At 40.2% G+C, this 17,790-nt stretch overlaps 1 protein-coding gene across 2 annotated transcripts in view; it reads right to left on the bottom strand.

Moving 5' to 3' along the window:
- Window positions 1-2,375: 2,375 nt before the first annotated feature.
- Window positions 2,376-17,790, bottom strand: part of ZNF432 (zinc finger protein 432) — a 15,890-nt gene continuing 475 nt past the window's right edge. Inside the window, exons 1-5 of one of the 2 annotated variants that reach the window (XM_032264356.1) lie at window positions 17,185-17,214; window positions 16,465-16,666; window positions 13,561-13,687; window positions 12,572-12,667; window positions 2,376-5,214 (exon numbers count right to left, since the gene is read on the bottom strand). In XM_032264356.1, the coding sequence (XP_032120247.1) occupies window positions 3,494-5,214; window positions 12,572-12,667; window positions 13,561-13,687; window positions 16,465-16,479 (1,959 nt within the window). In that variant the 5' untranslated portion in view covers window positions 16,480-16,666; window positions 17,185-17,214 and the 3' untranslated portion in view covers window positions 2,376-3,493. Of the gene's footprint in view, window positions 5,215-12,571; window positions 12,668-13,560; window positions 13,688-16,464; window positions 16,674-17,184; window positions 17,215-17,790 lie in introns of those variants that run through there. The other variant, XM_032264354.1, reaches the window with a different exon arrangement.

The raw sequence follows: 17,790 nt of genomic DNA on the forward strand, positions 1-17,790 counted from the left end.
AAAAAAAAAAAAAAAAAAAAAAGTTTTTTTTTTTACAAATATGGTGGCTGTTTCCCCATAGTACAGTTGGGCCTTGGTTCAAATTACATCTGCAGCCGGGCATGGCGGCCCACACCTGTAATACCAGCACTTTGAGAGGTTTGAGACCAGCCTTGCTAACACAGCAAAACCCCGTCTCTACTAAAAATACAAAAATTAGCTGGGTGTGGTGATGGGTGCCTGTAATCCCAGCTACTCAGGAGGCTGAGGCAGGGAGAATCGCTTGAACCCGCGAGGCAGAGGTTGCAGTGAGCCGAGATCGCACCATTGCACTCCAGCCTGGGTGAGCGTGACAGAGCAAAAAAAAAAGAAAAAAATTACATCTGCACAGAAAAGCCTTCCCTGAAAACTCTAATTAAAATAACTCTTTGATTACCATTTATGAACTTACTAGGCTTTATATTTCCTCCTAGCACTTATCCGAATTCAGTTTTGTATGTATCTTACTCAGTCTCCTTCACCAGACCGTATGCAGTATCAAAGCCATCACTCTGCTGGTTTTGTTCATTGATGTGTCTCCGTTGTCTACAACATGCCTGCCATAGTGTAGAAGCTCAAAAAATATTTTCCAAGGAGTGAATTACTCAATATGGAGTCAGGGATTGAATTCTGCCACAATACTTTATGGCAAATGTCCATTTCTTTTTTAAAGAGAACCCACCATTTATAAACTGGATTAAATCTCCATATTAGATCAAGGGAAATAACTCTGGATAGAGAAAACAGGAATGATGTTTCTAGGGAAACTTGTAATTTTTTGCCAGCAGGCCTGCTTAAAGAGAAATGATTAAGGAAGTTCACATAAAAAGGAAATAACCAAAGGAAAACAACATCAGAAATGAAGAAAAAGGAACAGAGAGGTAAAATACATTCTTCTGAGTTTTAAAAATTATATTTGCTGGTTAGAAGCAACAGTTACAATTTTTGCTTGATATGGTTCTCAGTGGATGTAGAGATGCTGAATGTTATTTTCTGTTAGGGATGTGTAAATTGAGGCCATGATCCCATACTACCACGTACCTAATAGGAAAGCTGACACATTGGCAGTGCCAAGAGCTAGAAAGGGCATGGAACAAATGGAATGCTCACACATTGGTGGTGGGAATGTAAATTAGTACAGCCACTCTGGCAAAGAGTTTGGCCGTTTCTTTCAAAGTGTAACACAAACTTACATATTCATCAGCAGTCATGCCCCAGGTGTCTATCCGAAATATATAAAAAACTTATGTTCACACAGTATCGGGTACACAAATAGTCACAGCATCTTTATTTATAACAGCAAAACACTGGAAACAACCCAAATGTCCATCAACACTGAATGGATACACAAATCCCAGTGCATCCATTTAAAAGAATAGTAACTCAGTAACAAAAATTAAAACTAGACACCCAGTAACTTGGATGGATCTTAAGGGTAATTTGCCGAGTGAACAAAGCCCTATCTCAAAGCATTCTTGAAATGACAAAATTAAGAGTGATGGGATCAGTGGTTACTGTGGGTTATGCTGGGAGGACAGTGTGAGTATAAAGAGGTAGCAAGAGGAGGCAGGGCACAGTGGCTCACACCTGTAATCCCAGCACTTTGGGGGGCAGAGGTGGGTGGTTCTCCCAAGGTTAGTTCAACCAGCCTGAACAACATGGTGAAATCTCATCTCTACTATAAAAATACAAAAATTAGTGGGGCGTGGCGGCAGGTACCTATAATCCCAAGTGCTTGGGAGGCCGAGGAAGGAGAATCACTTGAACCTGAGAGGTAAGGTTGCCATTAGCCAAGATTGCACTCTTCCACTCCAGCCTGGGTAACACCACCAAAACTCCATCTCAAAAAAAAAAAAAAAAAAAAAAAAGGAGGTAGCAAGAGGATGTTTCTTTCTGTTGGCACAACAGTTCCACATCCTGATTGTGGTAGGATTTACATAAATCTATACATCTTATAGAATTTCTTAGACCTCTGCACGAAGATAAATAAAACCACAATTACTGCATGCATGAAGTAGTAAAGTCCAAATAAAGGCTGTACTTTGACAGCATTGTACTAATGTCATTTTATTGGTTTTGATTATTATGGTTATGTAAGGTAACATTGATGATGGTAAGCAAAGGATACTCAGGAAACTTGTATATTTTGTAATCTCTTGTGAATCTAAAATTACTTCAAAACAAATTTTAGGAAAATAATATTTAAGACATTTTTGCAAACTACATAACGTTACCTACTAACTTGGATAAACACATCCAAATATACTGAATTACATTTATGAATAGACTGAAAAAATAAATTTAGGGCCTATAATATGTAAGAAAAATCATACTAGGTTGACACAGAAAACAGCCTGTGTTGTATGAAGCATTAAAATTTAATCGATAGGAACAGCCCACTTTACAATTATGGAATTATTGATAATTATGATGCAAGGTATGCTGTCCCAGAAAAGACATCAAGTGTATCACGAGTTTAGGTTTGTGACAGAAAGCCCTCAAATATGTATCATTTTCATGAGGCTTTTTTACTTCATAAATTTCTGATCCTTTCTATTCTTCACATAAGTTTTATTTCTGCATGAAGTGATGATGATGAGGCAGAATGTATCACAGAAATCCTACTGTATTCATTGCCACCTGAATTTTTTCCTCCAGTATGAAATATATCTGCCAACTGTTAAGGTTTTATTTCTGGGCAAAGGCTTTTCCATGATAATGCTGCTAATATGTGTGAATTCACTGATGATCTATTATGATCACTGGTGACATAGGGTCTTTCTTCCCATAGAAGGCTTTGCTAGCTTCCCCCTTTGTAAGATTTATCACAGTAAATACTTTTCAAGACATAGTTACTTAGAAAATTGTCAAGACTTTTCTGCATTGGATATGTCAAGTTTATTTCCTTCGTTATTGTGACAAACAATATGAGGTAATTAATCACTTAAGGCACTAGTGCATTCTCTGCATTCATTAAAATTCACTCCTGCAAATTGCATAATCTTCCAAGGGTGAAAATCTGGCCACAGGCTGCTCTACACTGCCTACATGTATGTATGCTAGGAACACACTGATGTTTAATATGTTCACATTACTAACATGGTTTTCCCTCTGCATGAATTTACTTGTATATAATCAGTTCAGATTCTCTGCAAAAGGACTATTTACCTTATACATTTCTCATGTGCACATTTTTATAATTTTAGTGAAGACTGACAAATGAAAGGTTACCCCCAATCCACAGAATCTCTCTCAGATGAGTTATTTTATATACACTGGTACATCAAAGAATTCAGAGCCTGAATTCATGATGAAGGCTTTCTGACATTGATAGCATTCATGTAGTAGATAACACTGGATTTTGAAATATGATTTTTCATACTCAGTACACATAAAGAAAATCTATACTGTGAAATCTCTGATGTTGTACAAGACATATTTGCTTCCCAAAGGCATGACCATGTCCATTGCATTGTTACGGTTTGTTTCCATTATGAGTTCGCTGATGTACAATGAGATTTCTCTTTGAGGAGAAGGCTTTTTTACATTCACTGCATACAAAAGGTTTCTCTCCTGTATGAGTTCGTTGATGAACAATTAGACGGCTCTTCACAGTAAAGCCTTTACCACATTCATTGCATCCATAAGGTTTTTCTCCAGTATGAACTTGCTTATGTAAAGCAAGCTCAGTTTCCATGGCAAAGCCTTTTCCACATTCACTACATATACAAGACTTCTCTCCTGTATGAATTTGCTGATGTACAATGAGATAGCGTTTCATGGTGAAGCCTTTTCCACATTCACTGCACAAAAAGGGTTTCTCTCCAGTATGAGTTCGCTGGTGTACAACAAGATTGCTCTTAAAGGCAAAACCTTTTCCACATTCACTGCATATGTAGGGTTTCTCTCCAGTATGAGTTCGCTGATGTAACATCAGTCCACTATTCACAATGAAACCTTTCCCACATTCACTGCACCTGTAAGGTTTCTCTCCAGTATGAGTTCGCTGATGTACAATCAGCCGACTCTTCAAGGGGAAGCCTTTCCCACATTCACTGCATATGTAGGGCTTCTCTCCAGTATGAGTTCGCTGATGAATTATGAGCATGCTTTTCACAGTAAAACCTTTTCCACATTCACTACATAGATATGATTTCTCTACTGTATGATTTCTCTGATGTACAATGAGATTACTCTTCCTGGGAAAGGCTTTTCCACATTCGTTGCATACATAGGGTTTCTCTCCTGTATGAGTTCGTTGATGTTCAATCATACGGCTCTTCATGGTAAAGCCTTTCCCACATTCATTGCATATATACGGTTTCTCTCCTGTATGATTTCGCTGATGTATGATGACATAGTGCTTTGTGGTAAAGCCTTTCCCACATTCACTACAAATGTAGGGTTTCTCTCCTGTATGAGTTCGTTGATGTATGATAAGCATGCTCTTCCCAGTGAAGCCTTTTCCACATTCACTACATACATAGGATTTCTCTCCAGTATGATTTCGCTGATGTACAATGAGATTACGTTTGCCTGGGAAGCCTTTTCCACATTCATTGCATACATAGGGCTTCTCTCCAGTATGAGTTCGCTGATGTTCAATCAGACGACTCTTCATGGTGAAGACTTTTCCACATTCACTGCATATAAAAGATTTCTCTCTTTTATGAATTCTTTGATGTTCATTTAGCCTGGACTTTCTGGAGAACACTTTTGCACACAAAGTACATCCGTAAGGTTTTTCTCCAGTATGAACTCTCTCATGATCAGTGAGCTGAGACTTCTTGACAAACGCTTTCCCACATTCACTGCATATGTGGGTTTTCTCTATTTCTTGAGTTCTTTGATGCTTACTGACTTGGGATTTGATGCTATTGGATTTTGTACTTACAGAGAATTTAGCTGCAGAATGAAGCTCTTCATACTTACCCTGAAGAAATGATTTCCCATCTCCATTAAATTTATTAGAGTTCTTAATTTCACAGCTTTTGTTCCGGTTGACTAAACTTAAATTTGATTTCAAAGTTTTTATATACAACTCAAATGTATCATGATTTTCCCTGAAAAGACAATGGCTTTTGGTTTGAGAGGCAGTATTTCCAAATGCATTATGTTTATGGTGGTGTTTCACACTCTTCAGCATCCTTTGATTTTCCAAGTGATCCTGAAGATGTTCATCAACTTTGTTATTTTCTGGGAAAGAAGAGAACAATGAATCCTTTCATATCTTGTTGGGGATAAAAGTGTTTTCTTTAAAAAAAAAATCCTTGGTGTGTTTATTTTATTATTTATTTATTTTTGTTTTTTTGAGACAGAGTCTTACTCTGTTACCCAGGCTAGAGTGCAGTGGCATGATCTCAGCTCACTGCAACCACCGCCTCCTGGGTTCAAGCAATTCTCCTGCCTCAGCCTCCAGAGTAGCTGGGATTAAAGGTGTATGCCATCATGCCCAGCTAATTTTTGTATCTTTAGTAGAGGCAGGGTTTCACTATGTTAGCCAGGCTGGTCTCGAACTCCTAACCTTAGGTGATCCTCCCACCTTAGCCTCTCAAAGTGCTGGGATTACAGGCATGAGCCACTGCACCTGGCCAGGTGTTTTTAAATATGGCTCTCTAATGTCTCTTTAATGACAATACTATGATAACAGTAGAAAAGCAACTTCATGTATACACTTTGGTAAAGACATAATAAACAAACCAAAAGGTAAAAGCAGTCTGTGTGCAAATAAGGTTAGGCAGTTGATAATCTATATAGATTTGACAGCTTTCTAAATAGGAACTTGCAAAACATGCAGACATAGTAAAATACAAGCAAGTCATTATTATTATTATTATTATTATTATTATTTGAGACAAAATCTTGCTCTCGTCACCCAGGCTAGAGTGCAATGGTATAATCTCAGCTCACTGCAACCTCCATCTCCTGGGTTGAAGTGATTATCCTGCCTCAACCTCCCAAGTAGCTGGAATTACAGGTGCCTATCACCACGCCTGGCTAATTTTTGTATTTTTAGTAGAGATGAGGTTTCCCCTTGTTGGCCAGGCTGGTCTCAAACTCCTGACCTCACGCATTCCACCTGCCTTGGCCTCCCAAAGTGCTGAGATTACTGGCGTGGGCCACCGTGCCCAGCATCAAGCAAGTCATTATTACAAGCAAACAACAGGGCTTGGGGGAACACCATTCCATAAAATTTGGGGAGATATCAGACCACAAAGGTGGAAAAGGCAACTGATCCAAAATGCTGAGGGTTGTATTTATTCACTCCACTAGTATTTGTTGAATGACTCCTATAGACAAGGCACTCTGCTGGCATTTGAGATTTATAAAATAAAATATGCCTTATTCTCACTGATGTTGAATTCTAGTTAGGAAAAACTGAATAAACAAGAAGAAACAACAACAAAAAAAAGGAAGTTGGAGATATTAAGTGTGGTTTGAAGGAGCAGTGTAGATGGTGAGAGGTGGAGGAAAAGAAAAGAAGGTTAAATGATTAATTCAGTGGGGAGAGTGATTAAGGAAAGTGAGGACTCAGAGATTACTAACTATATGGCTTGAGCCACTTTGAAATGGTTATCAAATATGTAACACAGACATCAGCAATCTGGCTGGAGGTATAAATGAAGAAGGCAGTGTGGAAATAATCAGTACATACTGATTATTATTTTAGAAAAAATAATTATCTCAAAAAATAATAATTATTATTATTATTTGAGAAAAAAGGGCTGAATTACTTTTTTTTTTGAGACAGGTTCTCACTGTCACCCAGGCTGGCATGCAGTGGCACAATCTTGCCTCACTGCAACCTCCACCTCCCAGGCTCAAGCGATTCTCCCACCTCAGCCTCCTGAGTAGCTGGGACTATAGGAGCATGCCACCATGCTCAACTGATTTTTTGTATTTTTTGTAGAGGTGGGGTCTTCCCATGTTGCCCAAGCTGGTGTTTAATTCTTGGGCTCAAGTGATCTGCCCACTTTGGCTTCCCAAAGTGCTGGAACTACAGGTGTGAGCATTGGGCCAGGATACCATGCTGAGAAGACGTGTATAATAAAAGATTAACGTACAGAACTAAGGTTTTAGACATTCCAACATGTAGTTTTGTATGGGTAACCTCCCATATGGGCACTGAGGAAGGAGAGCTGTGTAGATCCCAGGCACAATTAGTGCCTGAAGTATAACTTACTACTTACTTATATCTAGCTTGTATATATAATCATACTTAGTTCCATATAATCTTATATCTAGCTTATATAATCATACTTAGCTCCATATTATCTTAGATCTAGCATATATATACATATATATATATATATATATATATATATATATATAAAATCATACTTAGGTCCATACAATCTTTGTATATAATCATATAATGAATTGTAGTAGAAACTGTACAGACGCATTTAATGCTGATTTATATAATCCTTTTATATAACCATATAGTAGTTTGTAGTAGGGGGAATGCCTAGAGCAATCACAGAGCAGAAGCAAGTACATGGGAAAAACAGCCAGACCAGGACAAGAACCAATGACCCAGGCAGTAGCACCCCTGCCTGAAAGGGCATATGCTGTATGGCAGGCCAGGGCCTAGACGGCAGCACTCGGCACCCGCTACATGGCTAGCTTGGAGCAAGAGTTACTCCTCCTGAAAAGGAGTTGCAGTACCTTGCATCCAGTTCTTGTGGAAAGCAGGCCTTCAGCCTGAGATCCCGTGAACAACTGAGGGAGAAAAACCCCTCTGGTGTAATTGCGCCATGGCAGCTGTACACCCTGTCAGCTTTTTCAACTAGGCTGGCTCAAATCATCCTCCTATAAATTATCTTAGAGAAGAGCACACTCTGTCAGCTCCCACTGCATTGGTTTACAACATCCTTCTACAGGAATCCTTTGAAGTCTCCAGCCCCTAGATAAGAAGTGTTGCGCAAGGCACTTGTTGCAACACAGCTCACCTCCTTGCTTCAGTGACCTAATGCGGGTAGCCCCCTTTTTTATATATGACCCTCTACTACTGCACACAGCACAGCCCCCTACTATATATGGCCCACCTCTCTGACTAGGTGACCTAATGGAGTGGCCCCTTGCTTGCTACTCATGTGATTATATATGCCTTATCATTAAGCCTATAGATGACCTCACTCATAACCCTTCCCCCTGTCTTGTACCTCATAAATACAGACGCTTCTGGAAATTTGGGGCCTCACGTGTCTCTGCTCATAGGTGGTGTGGCCCCCCAAGCCCAGCTGCTCTTTTCTAGTCCTGTGAACTGTCTCTTTGTTTCTTGGATCCTACAACTCAACACAGCAATAGGGGACACCCCATAACCCTGTAGGGCTGTGGCCCTACAGTTTTGGGATTATTTAAGCCCTCTTAGAGGAACCAAACTGTGACTACAAAGATCAGGGAAATATACTTACTGAGATATATAGAATAAATACATTTACATTCTTGTTGCCTGGCAAGTAAGAATTGGAAATCCCCAACTGTTGAACTTAAGTGAACTGAGATAGACTCTTGTATGGTAATGCTGTTACTAAATTTGCCCCTCTTCAATCTGTAGACAACTAACTTTCCAAAAACATCCATCACATTTAGCGAACAACACCTACAGTCAACCCTCCACCCTTTTCTTTAGCTGTGTCACGTTATCATATGTTCCATTAATTATGAAACAGGAAAACAATGATAGGAATTTTGCATGGTACACCAGCCAGTGTACCATGTAGTTGCCTTCAGAAGCAAATGTGCTGCTGCATAGGATATGAAAACTGTCATCTTCTTCAATCACATTCTGCATGCAGTAGAAAAGTCAATCAAGGCCAAGCACGTTGGCTCACAGCTATAAACCCAGCACTTTAGGAAGCTGAGGTGGGCAGATCACTTGAGCTCTGGAGTTCCAGACCTGCCTGGGCCACGTGGTGAAACACCATCCTTACAAAAAATACAAAAATTAGCCTGCCATGGTGACGTGCGCCTGTAGTCCCAGCTACTTGGGAGGCTGAGGTGGGAAGATTGCTTCAGCCCAGGAGGTCGAGGCTGCAGTGAGCCAAAATTGTGCCACTGCACTGTAGCCTGAGCAACAAAGCGAGACCCTGTCTCAAAAAAAAAAGTTATATCCAATTTTTCCCATTTCAATATCCCTGATATACTGTTTCCTCATCTGCCACCAATAGCATCTACTTCAGTAATGCTACATTTATGTCTCAGCATCAGTTAAGTTGTACTAAATGATAAATTTATTCCTTCTAAAGGCTGTGCCAGCTTCACCTTCAGTTTTTCTTAAGACATTTAGCTGTTCCTTATTGTTGCTACACTGCTGTCATCCAGGTGAAAGGTCAGACTATCAAGTTATCTTGTGAAAAGAAAAAAACATAAAATTAACCAACCCTCAACCATGCTACCTCAATTACTCATATATAAAATCAAAAGTCAGCCAGGCATGGTAGCTCACACCTACAGTCCCAGCACTTTGGGAGGCCAAGTTGGGTAGATCACAAAGTCAGGAGTTCAAGACCAGCCTGGCCAAGATGGTGAAACCCCTCTCTACTAAAAATGCAAAAATTAGCTGGGTGTAGTGGCAGGTACCTGCTACCCTGCTACTAGGGAGGCTGAGGCAGAGAATTACTTGAGCCCAGGTGGTAGAGGTTGCAGTGACCCAAGATTGCGCAACTGCACTCCAGGCTGGTAACAGAGCGAGACTTCATCTCAAAAAATAAATAAATAAAAATAAAATCAAAAGTCATCTTGATTAAAGAAAGTTTACATTACCATGAATATTACCATGTTTCTGCTCCAAGATTTCTCCAACAAATAGCTTCTATCACTGACCTGTACTTGGCCAACTTGAAGCCAATCTTTTGATAGTCAAGCCCATGGCCTTGCACAATTCCTATTTCGTGCCTTCATTCTTAATTCATGTCACCATATTCCTAATTTAAAATCTAGATATGCCTTGTGCACATCATACTCTTGCTGCAATTCTGACTATCCTGCCATGTGGGAAGAGATGGCCAGGGCCCAACCTGTGTTACTTACAGTTAAATGATTACAAGCTTGCTTTGCTTTTTATACACTGAGATTTGTGCCACGGATCACATCCAAACTATGGTACAGTAAAATAAAAGTAGAGATCAAGTGGTAACAGGAGGCCTATGGTAAAGACCATCTGAGAGTGCCCTACAGCTGTGGAACACTGCAGCGTGGTTGCAGAGCAGTGAAAAAACTGCTTTGGTCCCACAACTCTTCCTAACATAGAGTGTGTAACAATCTCGTAAAGGGAGCTTTACTGGGAAGTAATGCAACCTCTGCTCATAAGATTTGGGAGGGTCTTCACAGATGGGTGCTGGTAAGGCTAGAAAGCCTCGCAGGGCAGCCACCAGAATGCCACAGGCTCTGCCATGTTCTCAGAATATGGAGCAATTCCAACTGCTCTGTGTCCACAATGCTCAGGAGATAAAAGCCCCTTAATGCACTGTGTGTGGTCAGACCTTATGGTGCCTTATCCACTATACTTCTGTTGCCAAAACACCTGGTTAGACAATGGGTGGTAAAATATCAGTGTCCTTAGTTAGCATTTCTTAGGAGAACCATGTGTGCTATTGCATGCTACAGACACATGCACTTCCTTCAGCTATCTTCCTCCTCAACCCTTCTCCCCACAGACTGCAATATTAACAAGATAATACACCTAATAAAGGTGCTTGCAGCCCAGAGCTCAGGGCCAACCTGCACCTGGGAGAGTGCGCTGGACCCCTGGGCCTATGCTGTAAACTTCTATTCTTGTGTCTTTCTTTTTTTCTTTTCTCACTCCCTCCTCACTGCTGAGACATGGTGCACCCATGCACAGGGTTGGGCTGGTTCCCAACACTGCCGATATGCTCTGTTTCCTCTGTATTCCTAAATTAACCACTTTATTGTTAATTTTTACAGTAATCTTCTGGGTAGTGAGGAACTAGATCTAATCTCATCCAAAGAGAGGTCTAGCATTTGTTCTTCGCTATTAAGAAATGATCTTTAGGCCCCTGGCATGTCCTGTCCCATAGGAGTGTCTTTGTTTGCCTGATGGCTTTGGCCACAGAACAGTGTAACAATACGATTTATGATAGGGGCTATGGGCCATGACATATCAGTTCCAACCTTTGGAAAAACTGGACCCTCTAGATATTAGCCCAACTTCTGGGAAAGCCTGAAGACGAAAGATCAGCCAGGTAGGTGGGCTGTATGTGACTGAAACCCAATCAAAACTCTGGCCACCAAAGGCTCAAGTGAGCTTCCCTAGTTGGTAATACTCTGTATTGTCACACACTGTGGCTGGGAAGAAATTTAATGTCCACAGTGTGAGAGGGACCAGAAGTACTGCACTTGGACCCCCTCCTGGACTACAAGTGACCCGGTAATAATACTCCTAGGTGAAGGCTCAAGAAAAATGAAAACATGTTTCTGAAAAAATTGTACACAAATGTTCATAGCAGCATGATTCATAAAAGCCAAAAAGTAGAAATAACCGAAATGTTCATCTAACAGATGAATGGATAAATAAAAATATGGTATATCCATACAATGGAATGTTATTCGACAATAATATATTTTGATTCTATTTATATAAAATGTCCAGAACAGGCAAATCTACAGAGATAAAAAGTAGATTAGTGATTGCCTAGGACTAAGGGCTTGGAAGGAAATTTTTTTTTAAGTAATTCAGTGAAATCCAAAATTCACAAAGGTGATGGTCACATAACTGTTCACATACTACAAAGCACTGAAAAGTAAACTTTAAATTGGCAAATTGTATGGTATGTAAAATATCTAAGCTGTTAAAAAATCAGTCTATAATGGGAAGAACACATTAGGTAAATGAATACAATGCTACTGTCTAAGATGAACTAAAGGAAAAGCAGAAATCAAATGTACAGAGGAAGTACTCTGAGGTAGACATAAGTTATGACCTGGTTTGGACTAGAACTGATGTAAGATGCAAAACAGTCCTTTCTAGGTAAACACTCAACAAAATTGTAGAAACTTTTAAGAAGTGAACTCCTTAGATAGAGGACATTCAATATAACACCAGCACAGACAGGACAGATATATGGTAGTAAACGAGAATATAACCTTAAGATGGGAAGGGTTATTGGTGGAGAGAAAACGATTCTTTTTTTTTTTTTTTTTGAGACGGAGTTTCGCTCTTGTTACCCAGGCTGGAGTGCAATGGCACGATCTCGGCTCACCGCAACCTCCGCCTCCTGGGTTCAGGCAATTCTGCCTCAGCCTCCTGAGTAGCTGGGATTACAGGCACGTGCCACCATGCCCAGCTAATTTTTTGTAGTTTTAGTAGAGACAGGGTTTCACCATGTTGGCCAGGATGGTCTCGATCTCTTGACCTCGTGATCCACCTGCCTCGGCCTCCCAAAGTGCTGGGATTACAGGATTGAGCCACCGTGCCTGGCCATACGATTCTTATTCTTAATGTAGTCACTGCTTCTGTGTCTCAGACACCCACACAGCATTCTCTTACTGACTATAATATGACTTATGCATCTTGCTGGTTCTCACGTACCTGGACAGATTCGACTATGCCTTTCATCTTCTATTATCCATGGTTCTTCTCCTTGTTCCAACTTGGAGAGTGCATCTGGTTTGCTGACTTGAAAACCTGTTTATGAGAAATGGTAGAAGACTTTGACACAATGGATTAGGCTGGGATATATAACATGAGAGACTGTTACATTTAGGTAACAGCTAGTTTTCACATCTGCAAAGTAGAGGCTTTTGTCTCAGGAAAGGGCAGATTACAGTTAGACCTTAATATCTGAAAATTTCACATCCAGGGATTCAACCAACGATGGACTGAAAATATTTTTTAAAACAACAATAAAAAATAACAATACAATAACAAAAAATACAAACTGCAGTGGCTCTTGCCTATAATCCCGGCACTATAGGAGGCTGACATGAAACCAACACTTGACGCCAGGAGTTGGAGACCTGCCTGGGCAACACAGACTCCATCTCTACCAAAAAAAAAAAAAAAAAAAAATTGGCCAAGCATGGTGGTTTGCACCTGTAGGCATAGCTCCTCAAAAGGCTGAGGAAGGAGGATCACTTGAATCCAATTCAAGGCTGCAGCAAGCCAATGAAGGAACCACTACATTCCATTCTGGGTGACAGAGCAAGACCCTGTCTCTAAAGAAAAATATAAAAACAAAACATTGAGTATAACAACTATTTACATGGCATCTACATTGTATTAAGTATCAAGCGTAACCTAGAGATGATTTAAAGAATTCGGGAGGAGGTGTGTGTAGGTTATATGCAAATACAATGCCATTTATATGAGACTTGAGCATCTGTGGATTTCAAACCTTTGGAAAGTTGTGAAACCAATCTCTCTTGGACAATGATGGATACCTCCTTTTATCAGAAGCCAGAGGATGCACTAAAAATCTGCTATTCAGAGCACTGCAGTGACTTCCAAGGGTAAGGAGCTGAGAAAGCAAAGGCCACAGACTGGGCATCTTCCAGGTGACCCAGGGCATCTGTCCTTACCCACTGATACCAGGTTGCTGTAGATCTCCAACATCACATCCCGATACAAGTCCTTCTGAAAAGGGTCCAGGAGCTGCCACTCCTCCCAGGTGAACTCCACAGTAACATCCTCCAGTGTCAGCGATTCCTATAAAAAAACAGAGCCTTGACTTAACACAGAGAAGAGAACAGACTTGGTAGAATCTGCAAATTCTTAATGCCGCTGATCTTATCACATTCTGAATTATTTCACATGAGAAATAAATCTAGGAAAAAAAAAGCCTTAGGTTTCTATCTAATTAATACTCAAAAATAAGCTTTTCCTCTTTAAAGTCCTAACCAGAAGGCAATAGAAGCAAATGTGAAATATATTCATGGAAGCAGAAGTAAATATGAAATATATTCATGTTCAAAGCCATAAAGGAAAAAAATAGACAAATTTTAAGAAAAAAATTAAATTTCTACATTGAAAAATAGATCATAAAGCTGAAAGAAAAATGACAGGCTAAAAAACACTTGGAGTAAACAGAAGATCAATATGTAGCAGATATAAATAACTCATTAACCAGCAAGAAAAAAGTTTTTTTAATGTAAAAGTTATAAAGTCAGGCATTTCACGAGAAAAAAATCCAGTTGGCCAAGACATACACATAAAGGGTTTCAACCTCACCTGCGATGAGGAAAATGCAAGATAAGACAAAAGAATACTGGATCATTGAAAACTGTGTGATTTGATAATGTCATATTTTTAAGTATTGGGAAAGATTTAAAGACACAAAGGACTCCATGTATCAGTATCTATGTGGCAGGCACTCACTTAAATACTTTACATAGTTTAACAATATTTTTTTTTTTTTTTTTTTTTTTTTTTTGAGACGGAGTTTCGTTCTTGTTACCCAGGCTGGAGTGCAATGGTGCAATCTTGGCTCACCGCAACCTTTGCTTCCTGGGTTCAGGCAATTCTCCTGCCTCAGCCTCCTGAGTAGCTGGGATTACAGGCACGTGCCACCATGCCCAGCTAATTTTTTTTTGTAGTTTTAGTAGAGACGGGGTTTCACCATGTTGACCAGGATGGTCTCGATCTCTTGACCTCGTGATCCACCTGCCTCGGCCTCCCAAAGTGCTGGGATTACAGGCTTGAGCCACCGCACCCGGCCAGTTTAACAATATTTTTATGTATGACTTTAGACAAATGGAATTTTATATAGTTAATATTCTTCAATTAATTACATTCCTTTATTTTCTAAAATAAAGGAATTTTATTTTAGATTATTCCTTTATATTCTAAAACTATGCCATCTAAGGTAGGAGTGTCCAATCTTTTGGCTTCCCTGGGCCATACTGGAAAAAGAAATGTCTTGGGCCACACCTAAAATACACTAATGATAGCTGAAAAAAAAAACCCAAAAAATTCTCATAATGTTTTAAGAAAATTTACAAATTTGTGTTGGGCTGCATTCAAAGCTGTCCTGGGCTGCATGCAGCCCACAGACCAGACCATAGGTTGTACACGCTTGATCTAAGGTGACCAACAGGTGGAATGTGATTCCACTGAAGCAAAAGAAGCCATAATAAATGTGTTTATATATACAGACACATACATAAAAGACACAGATGTATGTATTAGAAGACATACATATATATACATATAGAGATGCACACAGTTTGGTGACAGCAAGTATGTGCTACCAAATATTTGTTGAAGCAGTATAAGGGGATTAGGAAGTAAGTTATGAAGAAGGAATTTACTTTTTTAAACAGTGTGTACTTCATCAATAGAATTTACTTCCCTTTGGGGCTGGGCACAGGGGCTCACACCTGTAATCTCAGCACTTTGGGAGGCCGAGATGGGTGGATCACGAGGTCAAGAGATCAAGACCATCCTGGTCAACATGGTGAAACTCCGTCTCTACTAAAAATACAAAAATTAGCTGGGCATGGTGGCGCACGCCTGTAGTCCCAGCTACTCGGGAGGCTGAGGCAGGAGAATTGCTTGAACCCAGGAGGCGGAGGTTGCGGTGAGCCGAGATCGCGCCATTGCACTCCAGCCTGGGTAACAAGAGCGAAACTTCGTCTCAAAAAAAAAAAAAACACACACACACAAACAAAAAAACCACAAACCACAATTTTTTCCCTTTGGAATCCACGAGTAATTTACATCAAGCAATAAAAGTATGGAAGAACTGGAGATGAAAATGCAGGATTCTGTACATTCTGAGATGAGGTAAAATTATCAAGCACAGCACCCAACAACTCAAGACCCAACTGCCTAATGCCAAATCTGTAGTTACATGCCAGTTCAGCCACCTGTTCAGGACAAATGGAAGTTAAACACGCCTTCCATTTTCCTAGGCCACTTAGATTTTATTCCTAAATAAGCTCACACAGACACACAAGACTGAGTCCTTTCAGTGGTCTTGCTTTCGTCCCCTGAAAAAACTGTGTCAGTGCACTGAGTTTACCCGGTCTTTTTCCATAGGAGTATCTCAGGAACGCTGTAATAAACAGCAGTAAGAAATCTTCTGCCTTTATTAGAAAGCTAGTTCAAAACACTGTTCACCACATCACCTCTGAGAAGGATGGCAAATTTTTCTTGAGATCTAACTGCCATGAAATAATGATCTACTGAGGAAGCTCTGCTTTCTCCTCAGTTACTGTATATTATATAACTTAGCATGACTCTCCTGTACTGGCTGACAAGAGACATCAGATGCAAGCTGACAGCTAACGTAATAGAAAAGATCTAGCCAGGCATTATGTTCCAACATCAGTCATTTTGTAGGAATCTTATAAACGCTCCATTCCTGATCTTTGCCATGATGTAGGAGTTAAAGTTTATTTCTCTCTAGATTCTGAAATGATTTCTTACAGGTCTCTACAAATCCGCTATGGAATAAAGGAGAGAATAAAATAGAGAAAAGTCACCTGGGCATTGAGCATTTTCTTCTGTTGTCGGAAATGGCCAGCACTGGGATACTCTGTCTTTGTCTCCTCTGGATCTGCCTTAAATTTCTAGTTAGAAACCCCGGTCACTACCAGTGAAGGGTATTCACAGAAATCATATCTAGGTCCTGGAATCTTCCTCTTTCTTCATTCATTTCTTGTCTCTTCCCAGGGTAGCCAGGACCTGTTGACTGGAAAGCAAAACAACTTTCAGGTGTACATTCACCTTAACATGTGGCCCTGAGTATCTGTCTCTTTATTTGGTTCTCTCAAACCAGTGAAACGCAAGACCCTCAATGTAGGTTGAATGCCTTTCTTCTGTGAAGTGTGGAAGTAACATGAAGGTGAAAGGGAAGGTCACAAAGGATAATCCACACAGCATCATGCCTAAGTAGTAGGTAATTCTTGTGTCAGTTTTTTAAATAAGGCCATATGGATGGTGAAAAACTGTACATTTTTTCCTTTGTACACTGTTACCTTCACACCTCTTTAAAAGGCTTCATATAAATTTAAAAGTGTTTATATACAGCCAGGCTTTATATACAGCCAGGCACAGTGGCTCATGCCTGTAATCCTAGCACTTTGGGAGGACAAGGCAGGCAGATCTCCTGAGGTCAGGAGTTCGAGACCAGCCTGGTCAACGTGGTGAAATGCCATCTCTACTAAAAATACAAAAAATTAGCTGGGTGTGGTGAAGGGTACCTATAATCCCAGCTACTCGGGAGGCTGAGGCAGAATAAAATGGCTTGAACCCAGGAGGTGGCAGTTGCAGTGAGCCAAGATCACACTGTTACATTCTAGCCCGGGCAATAAGACAAGACTTTATCTCAAAAAAAAAAAAAAAAAAAAAAAAATGAGTGTTTATATACACACTTCAATATGAAGAACAAGAAACACACTGAAAAAAAAAAAAGAGGGATACAGAGAGAAGGAATATGGGGTATAAGTACAAATTCACAAATAATTCAAAAATATAAATATTGGAAAAATAGCTGCCTTTATTATATACTAACATATAAAACCTGAAAGGAAACATCGATAAAAATATGCAGTACGTTTGCAAGCGCGCACACACACACACACACACACACACACCCACCCACCCCAGCCCGGACTCCTGTGAAGACTTCAGCTTTCACTTACACACACACACACACACACACACACACACACCTCAGCCCGGACTTCTGTGAAGACTTCAGCTTTCACTTACACACACACCCCCCCCCCCAGCCCGGACTCCTGTGAAGACTTCAGCTTTCACACACACACACACACACACACACACACCCAGCCCGGACTCCTGTG

This window comes from Sapajus apella, unplaced genomic scaffold (assembly GCF_009761245.1).
Source record: "Sapajus apella isolate SASKATOON/1434 unplaced genomic scaffold, GSC_monkey_1.0 scaffold144, whole genome shotgun sequence".
Taxonomy (NCBI): Eukaryota; Metazoa; Chordata; class Mammalia; order Primates; family Cebidae; genus Sapajus; species Sapajus apella.